Raw genomic sequence first — 19,901 nt, 5'->3', positions numbered from 1 at the left:
CGGGCGGCGCACGGTGCGTGTGGGCGTGTCCCGACCCGGCCGCGCGCCCCGCCCCAGCCCCGCCAGTTTCCTTGACCCCAGGCCCAGCTCCAGGGCCCGGGTCTCGCGCCCTTGGCGGGCAACGCAAAGCGCGGGAGCATTCGGGGCCGGGCATGCCGGGAGCCCCCGGGGCAGCCGCCGCCACCGCCACCGCTACCGCCACCGCGTCTGTCGCCGGTGCGCGCCGCTGACGCGCGGAGATGAAATTCCCGGGCTCGGTGCTGGCGTCCGTGTTCCTGTTCGTGGCTGAGACGACGGCGGCGCTGTACCTGAGCAGCACCTACCGCTCGGGCGGGGACGGCATGTGGCAGGCGCTGACGCTGCTCTTCTCACTGCTGCCCTGTGCCCTTGTGCAGCTCACGCTCCTCTTCGTGCACCGCGACTTCAGCCGCGACCGGCCGCTCGTGCTGCTGCTGCACCTGCTACAGCTCGGGCCACTCTTTAGGTGCGTGCGGGACCCACGGCGGCGGGGTCGGGCTTCCCGGGGGAGGGGACAGGTGGCCGGTGTCGCGGACCGGGCCCAGGCCGGCCCGCTCGGCTCCTGAGCTCCACCGTCGCTGTCACAGGAATGCGACAGGAACCTGGGAGAGTGGGAATCGAGCCGGGGCGTACCGCCTTCCTGTTAGAGGCGAGCGTAGGAAATTGCTGATAGTCAACTGAATTTAACGAACAGAAAGGTCAGTTTTATACACTTCGACCTCATAAAAGACATGCTTTCCCTCAGATCAGGTGGGATCTGGCAGGATGAGTTTGTGTCGTGACGGGCCCTTAGGAGGTGGGTTCTAAATGGCCATTAGAGTAGAAGTGTATACAGCTGATATTTTTAAATTGATCAAACACGTGGAGTGTGCCAGGCAGTGTTCTGCGCGTGTTATAAATATTAACTTATGTAATTCTCATACATGACTGTAGAAATCCACGCATCATTCTTTTCTCTCAGATGTGGAACATACGGGGTTGTAGAAATGTCTTCGGGGCCCTGCCTAACTTCTAAACGCAGTCAATTAAGTTGGAACACAAGTGCCATGAAGACCCTAACACTTGCTGGGCGTTAAGAAAAACTGTTAGTGACATTTCTGGAAATTAAACTGTATTAACACAAAGCAAGTAGAAAAAGAAATTTCTGGTAATGAAGTAGAGTTTGGCTTATCTAAGGACCATGAAGAGAGTTTTAAATGTGTTGTTTTGATATCTTTCATCTCTGTAAGAAAAGCAAAACAAAGGATTTCTATCTGGATTAGAAACAAATTTATAATACTGAACTTCAGATGTAGGTGGTAGAAGAATTGGAAGAGGTGGAAAGGCCAGAGACGCAAGAGTGGTAATTTCTGGATGATGGAGTTATGGGTGATTTTCATTTTCTCCTGAAAAATATAGAAAAGTGCATCATTTACTCTTTTATTATACGTTTCTACATGTTTCAGTTTTTACAGTAAAAATATTTTAACTTTATTAAAGAAAAAAAGTTTGGTGCTTTGGAGAGATAACTTCTCAACTATAAATAAAGTTTCAACACCATAAAGAGACCTATTTCCAGAAAATTCTGAATGGGTCAATGTCTTTTGGGGGGAAAAGCAAAATAAAACATAAAAAACAAAGGAATAAACAACCCGCTTCTGTTAACAAGGGCGCTTTCATTCTAATGCAGCTGATTTCTTTCAAGAAGGTATTGGACCCCTGCTGAGATACGCAAAATGTGGTTCCAAGCCTCTTAGCTTCCAGATGAAAAGAAAAGCAACTTGATGTTGTGTATTAGCGTGACTTAATATCTTATTGCAAGTTCTTCCCGCTGACTGTTTGATTCTGTTCTAACTCTAAAACATCAGCTTCACATAAAGATCAAAATTATTTCCCCCAAACAAAGGAGAGTCTCTCTTCCCTTCTTATCGATTGGACTTAGTAATATTTTAAAACTGTTTTGGGATAATTTAGCTCTGTTTAATTTGGGGTGGGTCCTAACTCACCAAACTCATGTTCTTTTTAGGTGAGATGATGTTTTTGAGTTCACTCAGTTCAGCTGCATTACATTACACTGTAATGATTATGGGCTAAAGACTACAAACTAGGCCCCGCTCCTTCTTTAGGGAGGCGTTGGGAGAGCAACATATTTCATTTATATCAGTCTTATATTTAAAACTGTAGTTGCAATTTGAAGGGTTGTTTCCTCATTAAGCCTAGGTTGGAACAATACGAACATTGAATAATGTCTTGAATTTATTTTTTTCTATTTTAAGGACAATCTTATTGTGAATGATAATAGATATTCTGGAAAACCAGAGTGGGGAAAAGCACCTCTTAACAACAGCAAAATTTGTTTATCATTCTTTTACAGTTAGGTTAATTTTTTAAATTAACTGGGAGAAGGAATAAATATCAATGAGTTACAGGTTCAAGGAATTTTCCCCCATTCTTCTTCACTGGTATAATGAGGAAAAATGGTACATAAAAATCTGGCTTTATAAAGTAAAAGCTAAGAAGTTCTAGTAATTTTTTTATTCAAGTATAGTTGATGTACAATATTATATAAGTTACAGGTGTACAATATGTAGTGATTCACAATTTTAAAGGTTACACTCCATTTATATTTATTATAAAATATAGGCTATATTGCCTATGTTGTACAATATATCCTTATAGCTTATTTTATACCTAATAGTTTGTACCCCTTAATCTCCTACCCCTATATTGGCCCTCCCCCTTCCCTCTCCCCACTGGTAACCACTAGTTTGTTCTCTATATCTGTGAGTCTAGTATTTTTTATAGAATATTGCAAAATGATTCACCATTGTACTTCTCTCTTTAGTAAACTTTCAAAAGACTGTAAAATAATAATAGCCTAAATATGAAGAGTTTTCTTGTTGTTGCTTGCAAAGTGCTTTTACATACAGTATTTAATTCCATCCACTGTAAAACCTTGTGAGCTATCTGTCATTATCTTTTTTTTACAGTTGAGAATTGAGGCTCAGTGAGATTATGCAAGTGGCTTTTCTTTCTTTTTAACCAGTTTGGTTCTTGTGTAGCTTCTCAGAGCGTGTGTGTCATAGGAAGATAACATGGCGTATAGGAAATCATAATCAGTATTTCTTTTGAAAACGTGTTTTTATTAACTACCTTAGAGGGTCTATGGTACCACAGATTATTTGTGCTGACACCAACATGCATGGTTTCAGCTAAGGAATAAAACTCCTTCCACTATGGCGCTTGAAAATGGGATAAAGTGGAAAAAAAAATAGATCAACCTGCTGATTACCTACATTAGGAATCAGTAAACTATGCCCCACAGGTGAAATCCCCCTATGGCCTGTTTTTGTAAATAAAGTTTTTTTTTGTGGCCTCTCCCGTTGCGGAACACAGGCTCCGGACGCGCAGGCTCAGCGGCCATGGCTCACGGGCCCAGCCGCTCTGCAGCATGTGGGATCCTCCCGGAGTGGGGCACGAACCCGTGTCCCCTGCATCGGCAGACGCACTCTCAACCACTGCGCCACCAGGGAAGCCCTGTAAATAAAGTTTTATTGGGACACAGCCATGCTCATTCATTTCTGTCTAGTCTGTGGCTGCCTTTGCACTAGTGGCAGAGTTGAGTAGTTGCAACAGAGACCAGGGCCTGCAAAGCCTAAAATATTTACTCTTTGTAAATACAGAAAATGTTTGCCAAACCTTGGTCTACACAATACTGAAAAACTACCTTGAATGATTTTGATGAAAACACTTAATTTATGGCTACATTTAGACAACTTCTCAAGTAAAACAAAACAAAACAAAAAACATTTGGAGTAATTGTATGAGTCTTGCAGAATTCCAAGAAGAATAGTAGAGTGTGTTTCTTATCAGTTTTCTTAACCAGTAGTGGCAAATAGCAGAAGTCTTAGGGCCTTTCACAAAGTTATTAAACACCTACTACATGTGAAACTCTGTGCTAAGATTTTTATTAGTTGGGAAAAACAGTGGATTGCAAGGGGGCACACCTGGGTTTCAGGGCCACCTCTGTGATTAGCTCCTTCTGGGACCTTCTTTCATTTCCATTGGTAGACTACAAATGCTTTCCATTAAACACAGCCCCTCCTCAGCATCCAGAGAATTGCTTTATTCCCCCTTCAGCATCCAGAGAATTGCTTTTTCCTCTGAACCTTCATTTTATTCATTCAGCTCTTAACATGTGCTGGTGTTTCACTTGTTTGTTTGTTTTAGTCTTTAAAAATTCTGAGCTTGGGCTTCCCTGGTGGCACAGTGGTTGAGAGTCTGCCTGCCTATGCAGGGGACACGGGTCCGTGCCCCAGTCCAGGAAGATCCCACATGCCGCGGAGCGGCTGGGCCCGTGAGCCGTGGCCGCTGAGCCTGCGCGTCCGGAGCCTGTGCTCCGCAACGGGAGAGGCCACAACAGTGAGAGGCCTGCGTACCGCAAAAAAAAAAAAAAAAAAAAAAAAAATTCTGAGCTTGATTTTATTATTCAAGTAAAATATATTTGTTGTTGAAATGACAGAAGGGCAGAAAACAGATAAGCACAGCTAAAACAATTTTAAAGTTCTAATTTGGCTAAGTAAAGAAAACAATTCTTAATGTTTTGTTGTATATCCTTACTAATATTTTTACAGTGGTAAGCTGGTAAACCGTAAACTGTCTGGGGGGTGGCAGGGCGGGGGTGGAAGCCCTGATTTGCAGTATTTGCTGATTTCTATGATTTAAGTATTTCCATTATGGCCTATTTTAAGTTACGAAGTTGTTTAAGACCTGGCTCACAAAATTCCTAACTATTGGGCTTCCCTGGTGGCACAGTGGTTAAGAATCTGCCTGCCAGTGCAGGGGACGTGGGTTCAGTCCCTGGTCCGGGAAGATCCCACATGCTGCAGAGCAAGTAAGCCCAGGTGCCACAACTACTGAGCCTGCGCTCTAGAGCCTGCGAGCCACAACTACTGAGCTCACGTGCTCTAGGGCCTGCGTACCACAACTACTGAGCCCGCATGCTGCAACTACTAAAGCCTGTGTGCCTAGAGCCCGTGCTCTGGAACAAGAGAAGCCACCACAATGATAAGCCCGTGCACCGCAACGAAGAGTAGCCCCCGCTCGCCGCAACTAGAGAAAGCCCGTGTGCAGCAACACAGACACAATGCAGCCAAAAAAAATAATAAATCCGAACTATTGAATTGTCTCATGAGTCAGTATGAGCCAGCTCAGGCACTTCGCTATTTATGTGTATAGGTGTGTATGTGTGTGTGATTTGTGTGTATGTATATATATGTAATTTTCTTTTTATTAAAAATGGAATTTTCTGTATATATTCCATTGTAATTTACTCCTTTTGCTTACCAAATATAGGAAACATTTTTATATATCAGTATATGTATGTGTATACTGTCAATTTTAAGGACTGGATAATATTTCATTGAATACATATATTAGGATCTATTTAATCAGTGTTTTATTTGAGGACCTTTAGAGTATTTCCAGAATTTTGCTATTACAAATAATGGTATGATTCAAATTTTTGCAGTAGGCTTTCTTTCTAAGTGAGTAAATATATGAGAAATATAAACTGAAAGTGCTATATAAATATTAGTTGTATTAATTATTTATTGTCCTTATTATGTATAGGTCCCATATTCTTACTGAGATTGTGAGCACCTCTGAATGAGGCGGGGTATCCAGCTATCTTTGCATTCCCCACAGCGCTTAGCAGAGTGCATCTGCATTCATCACATATTTGAGAATAAAGAAGATGGTCAGTTTATTCTGTCTTCTAGTCCTTGTTGTGGTTGATGGTCCAACAGTGTAAAGTTGCTAGGCCTCAAACAGTCCTCAGTCATAGATTTGAGTTTTTCCTCAGAACAAATTCAGTTGGATCAGCTGGACTTGAACTCAAAACCTTGAACTTCATTGTTTTCAGCTGAACAAGCTGCTCCACACTGTTTTACATGTTTTCATGTAATAAACTGTCCATGACCCCAGTGGACAAAATGTAGCAGACAATTGCCTGTCGCTCTCCCTCCCTTTCCCCCCATACTACTACGTACCTTTTTTTCTCTCAGGAACAAATGAAGAAGGACAATAATCACAAAATATATCCACTTTGTATTCACTAAAGAAGTTCCTGCATTTCATTTCTTACATCAGATTTTATTATTTCGAATTATGCATGTATTCTTGTTGCCCTGGTTGCCTCGAGGTGAGAGTACAAAGTTAACAATACTCAATAAAATAAACGAAGCCATAAAATCTTCTGGCAGCATTATAAAGTTGTTATAAAAATGCACGTTTGGGGAAAAATGTCCTTTAACAATTTTTAAACCTAAGGCTATGTACATTTTTCTTATTCCTAGGAAAAAAATATTTTTTCCCAACATTTTGTTATGAAAATTTCCAAACATGCAGAAGACAACTTGAAAGAATTGTACGGTGAACACCCAAGTACTTGTCACCTAGATTCTACGGTTAACGTTTTATTTCACACATCTGTCCATTCCTCTGTCAATCCCTCAATCCATTTGTGAGTGTGTGTGTATAAATCGTATACATCAGTACTCTACCTCTCTTCGATATCCATATCATTACCTAAAGAGGGAAATCCAATTTTAAAAGCCAGGTACTCTATCAGTCTAGAAAGGTGACTGCTTAAGGCTCCATCCCTAGGGCAGGCTTGAAACTCCATAGATAAGACAGAGCTGGCAGGCTTCCAGGCATGGTTGACTTTAGTCATGTCCCCTAAAGGCTTAAGAGAGCAGAGATGGTAATGTGGTCTTCCAGGGGAATTCTAGATGGGAAACTGTACTGGGGGATCTTCCAACCATAGCTGCTGGTTTTTTTAATATATATAAATTTATTTATTTTATTTATTTTTGGCCGTGTTGGGTCTTTCATTGCTGCCCGTGGGCTTTTCTCTAGTTGCAGCAAGCGGTGGCATCTCTTGTTGTGGAGCTCGGGCTCTAGGTGCGCGGGCTCAGCAGTTGTGGCTCAAGGGCTCTAGAGCGCAGGCTCAGTAGTTGTGGCGGCGCACGGGCTTAGTTGCTCCACAGCATGTGGGATCTTCCCGGACCAGGGCTTGAACCCGTGTCCCCTGCATTGGCAGGTGGATTCTTAACCACTGCACCACCAGGGAAGTCCCATAGCTGCTGTTTTAACTGAGGTGATTCGGGACATCTATTGGATGTGAAAAAATATATATGTGCATATATATATATATATATACACACACACAAATATATGTGTGTGTATATACATGCATACACACATACCCATATACTGTATTATCTCCATAACAGTGCAGCAAAGTAGGTTTTATCTCTGCTTTGTAATTGAGGGAAAGGGCTTGGGTTAAATGACCTGTCCAGGGCTGCACAGCTAATATGTGTCAGGAAGGGAAATGGAGTGTTTTTCTGTGGCTCTGGAGCCTGAACCACTTCCCATTCCATTCTCTACCTGGTTTCCTTGCCTCAGTGGCCTTCGGTGTCACCTCTGAATTTGGTTCACACTCAGGCCAGTTGGCCTGGTGGAGGGCCTCAAGAGGACTGCATGCTCAGAACTGGTCCTTAGAGAGGATGATTTTAGAGGAGAGACTACAGTTCAGAGTAACCAAGTCAAGGCTTTGAGAATCAGGCTAAGTGAAAGCAGGGTAACTGAGAAAAGACAGAATCCTGTCTGCCTCTGATTATCATGACTTGCTGGTTTGTTTCCAGGTGTTTTGAAGTCTTCTGCATCTATTGTCAGTCAAGCCACATCGAAGAGCCTTATGTCAGCATCACCAAGAAGCGACAGATGCCAAAAAATGGCCTCTCAGAGGAAATTGAGAAGGAGGTGGGCCAGGCAGAGGGCAAGCTATTCACCCACCGATCTGCGTTCAGCCGGGCATCAGTGATCCAGGCTTTCCTGGGCTCAGCCCCTCAGCTGACCCTGCAGCTGTATATAACCGCCCTGCAGCAGGACGTCACTATCGGAAGATGTATGTATATTTTTTATTTCTATTTGCATTTGGGAATCAAAGTGGAGAGCAAAACATAAGGTTTATTTTGTTTTAGGCGAAATTCGTTTATATGTGCATTCAATCCTAAGTCTGTGTTCCGGTTACTAAGCTCGAAACATAGTGAATTAAAATAATAACGACGTTTATTTTGCTTATGAATCTGCACTTTAGGCAGGGCTCAGCTATGCTCCACTGTGTATTAGCCGGGGTGGCTCAAAGATGCAGAGTTAGAATCCATTGAGGACTCATTCACTCGCATTTCTTATGGTCGATGCTGGCTGTTGCTCAGGGCTTCAGATCTTCCCCACTTCATCTCTCCATGTAGGTTAGTTTGGGCTTCCTCACAGCATGGTGGCTGCTTTCAAGGGCAAGTATCCTAAGAGTGAGAGAGGGCCAGGTGGTAGAGTATCCCTTTTGTGATCCAGCTTTGGAAGTCAGGCAACATCACTTCTGCTGCATTTTCTTTGTTGAAGCAGTCAGGAATCCTGTAGAGGTTCAAGGGAAAGGGAGGAAAGGAAGCTGACTTTTGTTGGGGAATGGCAGAGTTCTAGAAGTTCACTGCTGTGACCATTTTGGAACATACAACTTGCCATAGGCTGAAAATACAGCCGCCAGAGGCTGGGCCTCTTTGGATTTTGCCTCTGTCATTCAGTGATAGTTGTACACCAGCTGAGACACAGTTGGTTGTAACAGCTTTTTAGTGGTGAATGAGGGAATCAAGAGCACTCTCCTGTTTTCTTGAAGTTCTAATAGGTATCTCAGCTTTAAAATGAACACAGTTCTCTAACCTTTGGGCTATTCTCACATCATCAAATTGAGGGCAGGTTTTGGTTAAGATAAATTTTAAAGAAAAAACCTGTACATGCATTGGACACAAGTGAAAAACCTTCACATGAAAAGAAATAACCCTTCACAAATATTAATATTATTAGTAAATGAAAACCAGATATTCTGGTAAGTTTTGCTATGTAGATAAACAAAAGTGACTTAAAAGCCTTAGGCTGAAAAAATACGTATTTAAGACAACACTGAAACTGGAATCTTTTAAAATAAATCACTCATTAATCTCACTTCCCTCAGTATTATCCTCTTTCTGCCTATAATCTAGGCTGGATGGTAAAATGACTTTAATTTATGGCTGGGTCACAGGATATTTGCATGTTACAACTGTATCCCTTATCCAGGTTACCTCAGAGTGACTATGATTCTTAAGATATATCAGGACTTTAGGTTGAGATCTTGGACCTTGGTGGATTAAGATTTATGTGAAAATGCCTCCCACAGCCCCAGGTAGACAGTAGGTGCTCAATAAATGTAGCAGCGTCCTTGTTCTCTAAGGACTTATAACTAGAATGAGCATTGACCAAGGTGAGTCCTCTGCATGCCACTATACCCTTTTCCCAGTTCATTATTTTTCTATGTGCAGGAACACAGCAAGAGACCAGATGTGGTGATAACCTATTTGATTTTTACAAGTAGATTCAATTTTTTTCTCAACTTATTGAAAATGAAGATTGTCTTTTAGTTCAGAAGTTGGCAAACAGCAGCCCATGGGTGTAATCAGGCACTGCTTGTTTTTGTAAATAAAATTTTATTGGAATGCAGTCACACCCTTTCATTTACCTGTTCTCTATGTCTGCTTTTTTTGTTTGTTTGTTTTTTTAGCACAGTTGAGTCGTTGCATAGTTGCAACAGAGAAAGTATGGTCCACAAAGCATAAAGTATTTACTGTCTGGCTCTCTACAGAAAGTTTGCCAACCCTAGTTACAGTTTTTCAGACAGAATTCTTTTCAGGAAAATGAAATGTCTGTCTCATAAAATATGAGATATCTCATAAAATGTCAGTGTCACAAAGAATATCTGTGACATGCCCCCCAAGAACTTGGAATAAGTCCTCTGAGAATTAAACGATCAATCAAATATAGAGAGAGAAAGGAAGTGGGCATGGTCCTCTTAAAAATATAGATGACTGCCATTTGTATAGGTTTTGACTAACCCTAATCACTGCCTTAACATATCTGAGGAAGGGATCCCTCACCCGGAAGGGGAAAGGCAGTTATAATTGGAGGACAGGCTGGGGTGTGTCACAGAGGCAAACATTGGCAATATCTATCATATGATTGGGAATGCATTTGGTGCAAGGAATAAACACTTGACTACAAGGTTAAACAACCCATTATTTTGCTTATCTAAGATGAAGTTGGAGTTAGGCCGTTGCTGGCATTATATCAGCTGCTCACAATGGTAAAGTTGATGTTCCTGAAATTCCATTGGCCTTTCTTTTGGGTTGCTACTGCATAGAATCCATCATAGCTGCATTCAAGGTAGAAAGAGGGGATGAAGGCAGAAGGGCGAGTGTCTTTCTTCCTTTATTAGTAAGTAAAAGCTTTCCTAGAAACCTCCCTGATAGATTTTATTTAGGTCTCATTGACCAGGACTGGTCACATGGTCACCTCGGTGCAAGAAATGCTAGGAAAGCTGGGCATAGAAATGATTGCCACCAATGGCTTACAGCAGCATTCCTTCAACTTTGCTGATGTTGATTTAGAGTCACAGGAGGTGGGGGGGGGGCTGTTAAAAATCTAAAGATAACCTGGAAATTGTGATTTGCTGGGTATGGAATGGGAGCCTACGATATGTCTCTTGATTTTTTCTCTTTTGTTTTTTAAATAAATGCTCCAGGTAATTTTTATCTTCAGCAAAGTTTGGGAACACTGGACTAGACTAGTCACAACCTGCCCAGGGTTGGGCCCCTTGCCACCCACAAGGAAATTATGTTTTTGTAAACTATAAGAGGAGGAATGGATATTGAGTGGGTAGCTAACAGTATCTGCCACACCGTGTGTCCAGACCGCTAGAAATGTCCATTCTTGACAGGAGAGGGACATGAAGTCCATCAGAACCTGACCCCATTCAACTTTCAAAGTCTATATAACCCCTTCTCTCTGATTCTATGCTCACTGAGCAAACACTGATGAATTTGGCCTTGGCAGAGCTTAGAGGGGAGGTGGAGCCGGCCATGTGGTCCACTGGAGAGGTTTTTGTTAATTGCAGTATAATGCATAGAACATAAAATTCACCATTTTAAGAGTACAATTCAGTAGATTTTAGGATATTCACAGTGTTGTGTAACCATCACCACTATCTAATTTTAGAATGTTTTCATTACATAGAAAAGAAATCCCATACTCGTTAGCAGTCACTCCTCATTTCCCCTCTCCAGACCCTGGCTATCACTAACCTACTTTCTGTCTCTATGGATTTGCCTATTGTACATATTTCATATAAATGGAATCATACACTATTGGAGAGTTTTTTTCCCCTAGTCAGTGAATAATGGACACTGTCTACGAGCCTCAGTCTTTGAGTGAGCCTAGTCAGCTCTCAGGGGCTTGATCAAGTCTCTGGACCTTGGAGGATAGGTTGGTCTGAGGCCCAGGTGAGTGCACCAAGGTTACTGTGTTCTATGAAGGCCCCTGCATCCTGCCACTTGGCCTGCCTGGATCTCAAAGTGCCCTTGTCTCTTCCACTCAAGATGGTCTTGTTGGTAGTAATGATGACTGTTTCTCAGATCCTTGCCTTGTGCTAGGCACTGTGATTGGCATGATTGTGTTTCATGTTCACAGCATCCCTGTGAGGTAGATCTGATTACCTCCATCTTACTAAAGTTGGAAATTGTACTCATTGTCTACCAGAGGAGGCAGGATTTGGGGTTAGATTTATGTGAATTCACTCATGAAGTCAGTGAATAGGTATTGAATACGTTCTGTGTTCCTGACCTTGTGCTGGGCTCTGAGGATAAAGTGGTGAATAAGGTGGACTGGCACATATCCTTTTGGAACATGATAGAGAAACATGAAACTGATAGTCATATACTTATTTTATTTCAGGTAAATCCTGCAAAGTGAAAGTCCTGTGTAAGGGTCTATTGGGGGAATCTAACCAAGTCTGGGAGATGAGGGAAAATTTTCCAGAGGAACTTAAGTTGAAACCAAAATCTGGTAGATGAGGAAGAGTCAAATGAAGGAAAAGCAGGAAAGGGCATTCCAGCATTTCAAACTTTATCCCAGAGGCAATAGGAAGCCATTGATGATTTTTAAACAACACAGTATCATGATCAGATTTAGTTTTAGAAGCTGATTACTCTGGAAAATGGATTGGAAGAGGGTGAGGGGAGAAACAAGGAGGCCAGGAAGTGGGCTGCTACAGTGGTCAAGTTGAGAATGATAATGGCTTGGGCTGGAACAGGAGAAATGGGTTATTGGAGCCATATTAATGATGTAGAAGTGGAACAAGGTGATGATTGATTGAATGGGAAGGTGAGGCAGAGAGAGCTGTCAAAAATGGTTCCCAGGTTGCTGACATATATTATTTCTTTATATCCTGCCTCATTACAAAACAAGGACTTGAGACGGGGCTTATTAGCTAGTGCTGTGATACTCTCTGCGGAAGATACCCTCCTGTCCTCTCTTGTGGACACTGGTAAATTAAATAGTAATATTATATAAACCTACCATCTGCAATTCAAGCAGTTCTTGTGATTACTAAATATTACTGGACTTATTTTTGAAAGTATCCCATTGTAAACACAATTATAAATCTCATTCTCAGATGAAACACCTAACCTATGATCATTTATTTGAGAGAGGAACAGAGTTAGCAGTGGCTGAATACATGTTTTAAGATGTATTAAGTATATAAATTCTGTCCCAAGTGATAGACTCAAAAGTACACACGATTCTTATAAACACTCCACGTGCTGTGTTAGGTTAAAAAAGAAGTTGTCATTTCAAGTGAAGAATAAATCTAATTGCTCTCCTAGCAGTGTCAACATCTGGCATTTTCTCCTGTTCATCATATGCTGAAGGGCTACCCTCTGCTGCCTCTTGGCCTGTCATAAAGGACTGATCAGAGGCTGCGCAGCCGACTTGAACAGTGGCATCAGTGGACCTGGGTTCACCATCCCAGTTCCCTACTTTCTGGCTACATGATCTTGGACATTCATCTACTTCCTGTGGGCAGCAGCTTCCTCACCTGTAAAACGGGGATAATCAGCGTTCCTCCATCTTGGGATTTTCCCAAAGACGAAGTCACCGTGTGCCTGTAAACCGCGGCTTAACACAGAGCCTGGCACAGGGCACGCCCTTAACAGATGGCTGCCTGTGTCTCCCTCCCCGTGTACCAGATGCTCAGACAGGTTTCCCCAAGGTGCCGCCAGGCCTGGTTCTCCCGTGACTGCTGGATGCTTGGGCCTCTGGCTGTGAAAACGCTGGCCTGCCGAAGCTCGAAGCTCTTAGCTCGTGGGTGGACGAGAGTGAGTGTGCCTCCCATGCAGGGCGGGAGGCCAGGGCTGCATCCGGGAACCAGACAGCCCTCGCCCTGTCTGCTCCCCTCTGCCTGGTGACTCACCGTCTCTGCTTCCTTGTACCATCTAATAAAGCTTGGAGCTGACTGAGCCTTTGCCGACTTCACAGCATTATCTAGAGTAACAGTGTTGGGTGTGCTTAGAGCTCAGTGGAGTAGGTGCTTGTTTAATCCAAGAAACTTTTCTTGACACCTGGTGCTCATTCAGGCAAATATTTACAGAAGCCTCATTGCCAGGATGTCCACCGCATAAATTTGTGATTCGTTAGAAGAGCCGAGAAGGCCTCCTGGCCTCAGCCAAGCCCCCCTCTTGCTCTTCTGCTCATGTGAGTGGCCAGCAGGCCTCTCTCCAGCGACTGCAAGTGGAGAGTCACCTTCAGCTGGTCACATCATGGCACCAACAGTGCCACCCCGTCCCTGAAGTGGGGCCTCTTGGTGGCCAGGGCATGGTTCCTCATCTTCCAGTGACCTTCAGCCAACAGGGAGATGCCTCCAGGGTGGGTGGTGCCAGGGAATCAATCATGATACTCAAATCCTGCCATGTTGGTTAAATAGCGTCTGATTAGGAAAAGTTGTTTATTTTGGCTTGTGGCCGTGGCTTGTTTTAGCACAAAGCATAGTCTCCTGGATGCCTGACCGGAAGTCACACCAGAGGAATTCATTAAGGGCCAGAGAAGTCATAGTAGGTGGGTAAACCACATCGGATTAGCAGGTCTGTGTGCTCGGGGATCCCCTTACAGTCCATGCCGTAGTCAGCACTAGTGGTCCCTGGGACACCTGCAGGGAGCCAGGCTTCCTGAGCTCTTTTACACTCTCTGTTTGATGTCCGAGTTTGGAGGTTGAGCTTTACTGACCTCGTGTTGGCAAACCTTCTGCAGAGTCACCTGCACATGGGAGAATCAGGCAGAGCTATACCACCATCCCTTTAAGAATCGTGCTTCAGCTGTGCCTGTGGCTTTAACAGGAGAGATGGGGCCCCCCCGGCCAGCACGTCATCAGTCTAACTGCGCCCCCTGCCAAATCCCCTCCTACACGGGACCGGGAATCGTCCACGCAGGGGAGGAAGGCAGGCAGAGGGTGAGAACCACTGCCCCTGGGAAGGCATGAGGCACCCAAGTTTAGGCTTTTTGTACATTTTGAAGAGGTGGGAAGGCGGATGATGAAGAAGGATTTATTCTAACGTGAGCCCTACAGAGAGAACACCAGTGACGACCAGTGCCCTGTTGGGAGTGGGAAAACTAAAACTGGAGTGAGTAGGGACAGAGGCTGGGGAGGGTGTGGCTGCCAAAGGAGGTCTGTGATCAAAAGCAGTGTCAGGGCCGGCCAGGGTCAGACACCAGACACAGGTCAACACACGGGAAAACATCACGTGTGGGACAAAGTGAGCCCACGAGTCGAGCCTGGAAAGATCTTGGAGAGTAACGTCGGTTTGCTGTTGGCATGAACACGAGGCCTGGGACCTTGGCTGGCCTCCCACTGAAGACAACCTCTGAGAAGAGAGGTGTTTTGAAGGCCCAGGCTCCCCTAGTCCCCGAGTCTGACAGGTCCTGCAGTCATGTGGCTATGACTCTTTAGAACAGGACTTTTGGGCCCCAAATTAGAATTTTAAAATGAGGGACCCTCTAGTAACCTCTAATACATTCTTTCCTAAAGCATAAATTGCAAAGTGGCAGCTTACAGACGTAATCTGGATGGCATTTGTTAGTCCTATACTACACAGACGTCTTAAAAGAAAATTCATAAGCTGCTGACATTTAAAATCACAGACTTTTTCCCTGAATATCTGGATTTCTGGCTTCTCTCGTGAAATCAAAATGTCTGGGTGTCCATGTGGTTGCAGTGAACTGGAGATACGAGATGCTATCCCATTAAGGTCAGGCCTCTGGTCTGCCACTTGTCTCTTGGATTTCATGTCTCACCCACTTCACTCACTTCTAGTTAACTGTCTGGCCACTACAGAGACTTGAACTTGTTACTCACACCACAGATTAATTCTCAGTTTACAGTATTCAGAAGGATCCATTTTCTCATTTGATGATGTATTATAGTGCAGGGCTTCTCAAACTGCCTTTAGTGTAGGGCCAGTATTATCTGTTCTTCTTGTTCTAATTCCTAATGAACTGATAGGAGGTCCTATTATGCATGACTGATACACAGCTCACATTTGACTCATCACTGGAGTACCACACCTCCAGGACTGGTGTAGACCCTATTCACTGGATGAGCCCACTCACTTAAATATTGGGGTGAAGCCAGATTGCTGTGTTCCTAAATGCTGACTCTCAATTTCCATTTTTGGAGCTGGCCAGTAACCAACAGTTCCTTGACCAGTACCAGTCCGCAATCCACAGTTCAAACATATTGAGATAATGAATTTATTTTATTTTATTCTTTTAGGGGTATGGTTTTAAATCTAAGGAACTTCATTTTGTATCATTTAGTATTTCTCTGCAGCTCTTCGTGAACACGGAAGATTGGTTTCTCTGATATTTAGGGTTGTAGAATCACTGTGGGGAAAATCTGTCTAAACTTCTGTTAAAGCAAAATCTACTAAAGGAAACCAATTTGCAGCAGGGAGAGAGGTTAGACACTGCAGCTGTGAGATACTTGGGTTCTGAGATGTAGGATGAGAAGAATTCACCAACTGAACTGTGGAAGAGAGAGCCTTCATGGCACAAAAGTGCAAAACAGTGAAAGAAAAAGGGGGAAACTGGGTTCTGGCCTTCCGTAAGTGTAGTTTACTTGGGGCACGTCAGCTTCCATGGCTATAAGATGAGGAGGTTGGACTAAATTATCTCAAAGATCTGCTCGAGGTGTACAGTTACCAGTCTGTGATCTTTTCCCAAGGAAAGTTCTCTACTGAAAGTGGGGCACAGAGGACAGGGATTGTTTTTTAGGGTCTCCATTTTACAGCTGAGGCCACTTTGGCCCAGAGATGCCGATCAGCTCTCCCAAGGTCATGTGGCAAGTGGGCCCACAGTAGGGACGAGAGCCCAGCCCTGCTGCCTCCTCTACTGTATCCTGAGAAATGGGTGGTCTCGACATAGAAAGGGTTTAATGGTCTCCCCTAGGGAAAAGAAGCCAAACTCTTCAATATAGAGGTGTCAAGGTGTCTTGGGTTTCTAGGAAAACATTCTCAACATTCACTCTCAAGAACTTCCACTTGTGTTTTATTTGGAGGCCAGACAGATTAGGATCAAAAGACTGATTTTATAGTACAGGTCTTCAGACTTTGTATACCTAGGCCTTGTTCCATTGGACAGTGTGAGAGCTGTGTGATGAATCCATTTCCTTCTCAATTAAGGTGTTCTTGAAATTCTGACTCTGCCCACTGACATGGTCTCAAAGGGGATTTTGTGATGACATCAGAAGCCTGTGCTCAACAGCCTTTTCTTTTTTTTTTTATTAGTTTCTGCTTTATAACAAAGTGAATCAGTTATACATATACATCTGTTCCCATATCCCTTCCCTCTTGTGTCTCCCTCCCTCCCACCCTCCCTATCCCACCCCTCCAGGCGGTCACAAAGCACCGATCTGGCAGGCGGATTCTTAACCACTGCGCCACCAGGGAAGCCCAAGGACTTTACCATTTTAAAGTGTACAACTCAATGGCACAAAGTACACTCAAAATGTTGTACAGTCATCACCACTATCTATTTCTAGAACCTTTTCATCACCCCAAACAGAAACTCTGTACTCTAATTAAACAATAATTCCCCACACCACCTGGCAACCTCTACTCTACTTTCTGTCTCTATGAGTTTGACTATTCTAGGTACCTCATGTAAATGGACTCATATAACATTTGTCCCTTTGTGTCTGGCTTATCTCATTTAGCAGAATGTTTTCAAGGTTCATGTTGTAGAATGCATCAGAATTTCATTTCTTTTTATGGCCATATATGTATGTATGGTATATACCACATCTGTTGATGGACACCTGGGTTGTTTCCACCTACTGGTTGTAGAATGTTAAGAGGTAGAAGGGATCTAAGAGGTCATCATGTCTGACCTTGCACTCTCTGTAGAAATCCCCTCCTTAGTGTCCCTCAAAGTTGGTCCACCAGCCTCTCTCTTCTTGATTATGTTCAATAGTAGAGCTCTCAGTACTCAAAATGCACTGTTCCATTGACAAAACACTCTTGTTAGAATGTTCTACCTTGTATAGTAAGTTAAATGAGACTTTTCCACCAAAAAATGATATCAGTCCCAGGTGCTGGATACACCACATTCAGAAAAAAATGCCACTAAGATTTGGCCAGATTCCTTTTTTCAGGATTTTCCAAGAGTGACAAACCAGCCCTACCAGGGTCAGCCCCCTGCATCCCCACTCTCAGATTCTATAAGGAAATACCTGGGGGAAGGGGTGGGAGAATAGGGGTTTCTGTAATATGCTATTTATGGTAGACGCCACTCCCTGCCCTCCTAGAAGCTACCTAAAGTGAGATTCCAAGATGGAGGATGCTCAGCACATGAGTAGCCAACCACTTGACTCCCCGCCTTCTAAGCTGGGAGCCCTCAGGTCCAGCCTACTGCTGGTTCCCTCAGAGATAGCTTGTTTTGGGTACCCTGGAGTTTAGGAGCATTCATGATCATAGAGACTGAGGCCTGCTTCTCATTTGTAGGTTTCTGAAGGAGGGAGACTTGAGTGACTAGCCTGGGTGAGGAGAGACTATGATGCCATGTGCCTGGAAAGGGGACAAGAAGTCTCCACTGTATCAGCTAGCTATTGTGAGTAACAAACTACCCAAGACTTAGTGGTTTAAACAATAAGCATTTATTGTTGCTCAGTAGTCTACAGGTCAACTGGGCAGTTCTGGTCTGGGCCTGGCTAGGCTGATCTTGACTGAGCTTACCCATGAGTTCACACTCAGCCTGTGGGTCAGTTGGGAATAACTGGTCTGGGACGGCTGCACTTGGAATGGCTCTCTTCCAAGTGCTTACTTCCTGCACAGGCTGGCCTGGTGGTGGCAGGGTGCTGAGAGAGTCAAAGCGTGCAAAGCCTCTCGTGGTCTAGGCTCAGAACTGGGACACTGTCATTTCTTCCACATTCTATTTCCACAAAGCACAGTTGAGAGGAGATTGGGAGAGAAAATTAAATCCCTTTCGTGATAGGACCCCACCAAGGTGACACTACTAAGTAGAGCATTTTCACTTACATGGTAATTAGCCTCCTTTAGTCTTCAGCCTGATGGTTAGACCTGATTTTTCCCTGCTAAAGCACCACTAGCACAACTACTTCCCCTTACCACATGGCAGATCTCCAAATATGCACATATTCACAACTGTCCTGTCTCCTTTTTCTTTTCCGATCTCCAGACCCTCCAGTCATTTTTCTAATGGCATGCTTGGTAGCCATCAAGGTCGCTGTACTTGAGATACAATCTGACTTGTCACTTTTTTCTTAACACGTGGCATTCATAATTGCATGTGACATTGCAGACTTATTCTGATGAGCTTATAGCAGTGGGACTATGTTTTATTTTATTTTATTTTTTCTTTAATCTGAACTCTGTGATTTTATTTATGTGCCCAAATGTAGCTTTTGGAAGAACTGAATCACACAGTTGGTTTATATTGATAGATGGTCCTATAAATTCTCCCAGTTCTTTTTTCATACTGAGAGCAGCTAAATCAAGATTTACCCATCCTGTACCTGCTCAGTATAGTTTTACGTATATAAAGGTAGGGCTTGATATTTTTTCTTGTTATATTTCCTTTTCTTGGATTCAGGCCCAGGATATCAGCCTGTTCAGATAATTTTGAATCATGATTCTCTTGTCTTCCTAGTTTTATCCCAACTATAAGTTTATGTCTTCATGCAGTAGTTAACAAGAAAGTGAGACTAGGACAGCCCCAAAACCACAGCCCTGCGGACGCCTTGACAATTGCCCTTTAGCCTGAAAGGACGTAGTGAAGCATATGAGAGCAGATTGCACATCCGGTTGCAAATCCATCTCCACTGCACTCATATTACCGTATGCATTTTCTCTGACTCATTCACAAGGACATCATGAGAGGGTTTTTTTTGGTTTATTGGGCTTTTTCTGGAGGCCTTGCTGAAAACCACACACTATATCTATAATATCTACTCACTTATTAACTGCAGATATGTTTTCTTTGTACATTAATGCAATATTAAAGCATGTAGACAGGAATAAAGAATAATGTAACAAACACCCATATACCTACTTGCCTGCTTTATCGAATATTCACATGACATGTTTGCTTCAGAATTATCTATTTTTTTCTTTAAGAAACAAAACATTACTTGTACAGCTGGGCCACCCCGTGACCCTTCCTTGTCATGATTTCAGAGTTTATCATTCTCATGCATGATTTATAACTTAACTACATATGCACTGTCTCTACGAATAATATATATTGGTTTCGTAGGTCTTAAACTTGCTTATACTGCAAATATCATTATGTAATTTGCATTTTTTGCTCAACATAATATTTCAAGAACTATACATGCTGATGAATGTAGTGCTAGTTCATTCTTTTTGTGGCTAAGTATTCTATTGCAGGCAACAATTTTCTAAAAG

The 19,901-nt window shown here is 43.2% G+C and overlaps 1 protein-coding gene across 1 annotated transcript in view; it reads left to right on the top strand.

Annotated features, from left to right (window-relative positions):
- Window positions 1-239: 239 nt before the first annotated feature.
- XK (X-linked Kx blood group antigen, Kell and VPS13A binding protein) overlaps window positions 240-19,901 on the top strand; it is a gene marked incomplete at both ends in the record, with an annotated part of 34,941 nt that continues 15,279 nt past the window's right edge. The window contains 2 exons of the mRNA XM_081222101.1: window positions 240-484; window positions 7,707-7,969. Of these exons, the coding sequence (XP_081078227.1) occupies window positions 240-484; window positions 7,707-7,969 (508 nt within the window). The remainder of the gene's footprint in view (window positions 485-7,706; window positions 7,970-19,901) is intronic.

This window comes from Mesoplodon bidens, assembly GCF_964165515.1.
Source record: "Mesoplodon bidens genome assembly, chromosome: X".
NCBI lineage: Eukaryota > Metazoa > Chordata > Mammalia > Artiodactyla > Ziphiidae > Mesoplodon > Mesoplodon bidens.
Note: the sequence above shows the minus strand (reverse complement) of the source record. Positions and strands in the feature narration are given on the sequence as shown.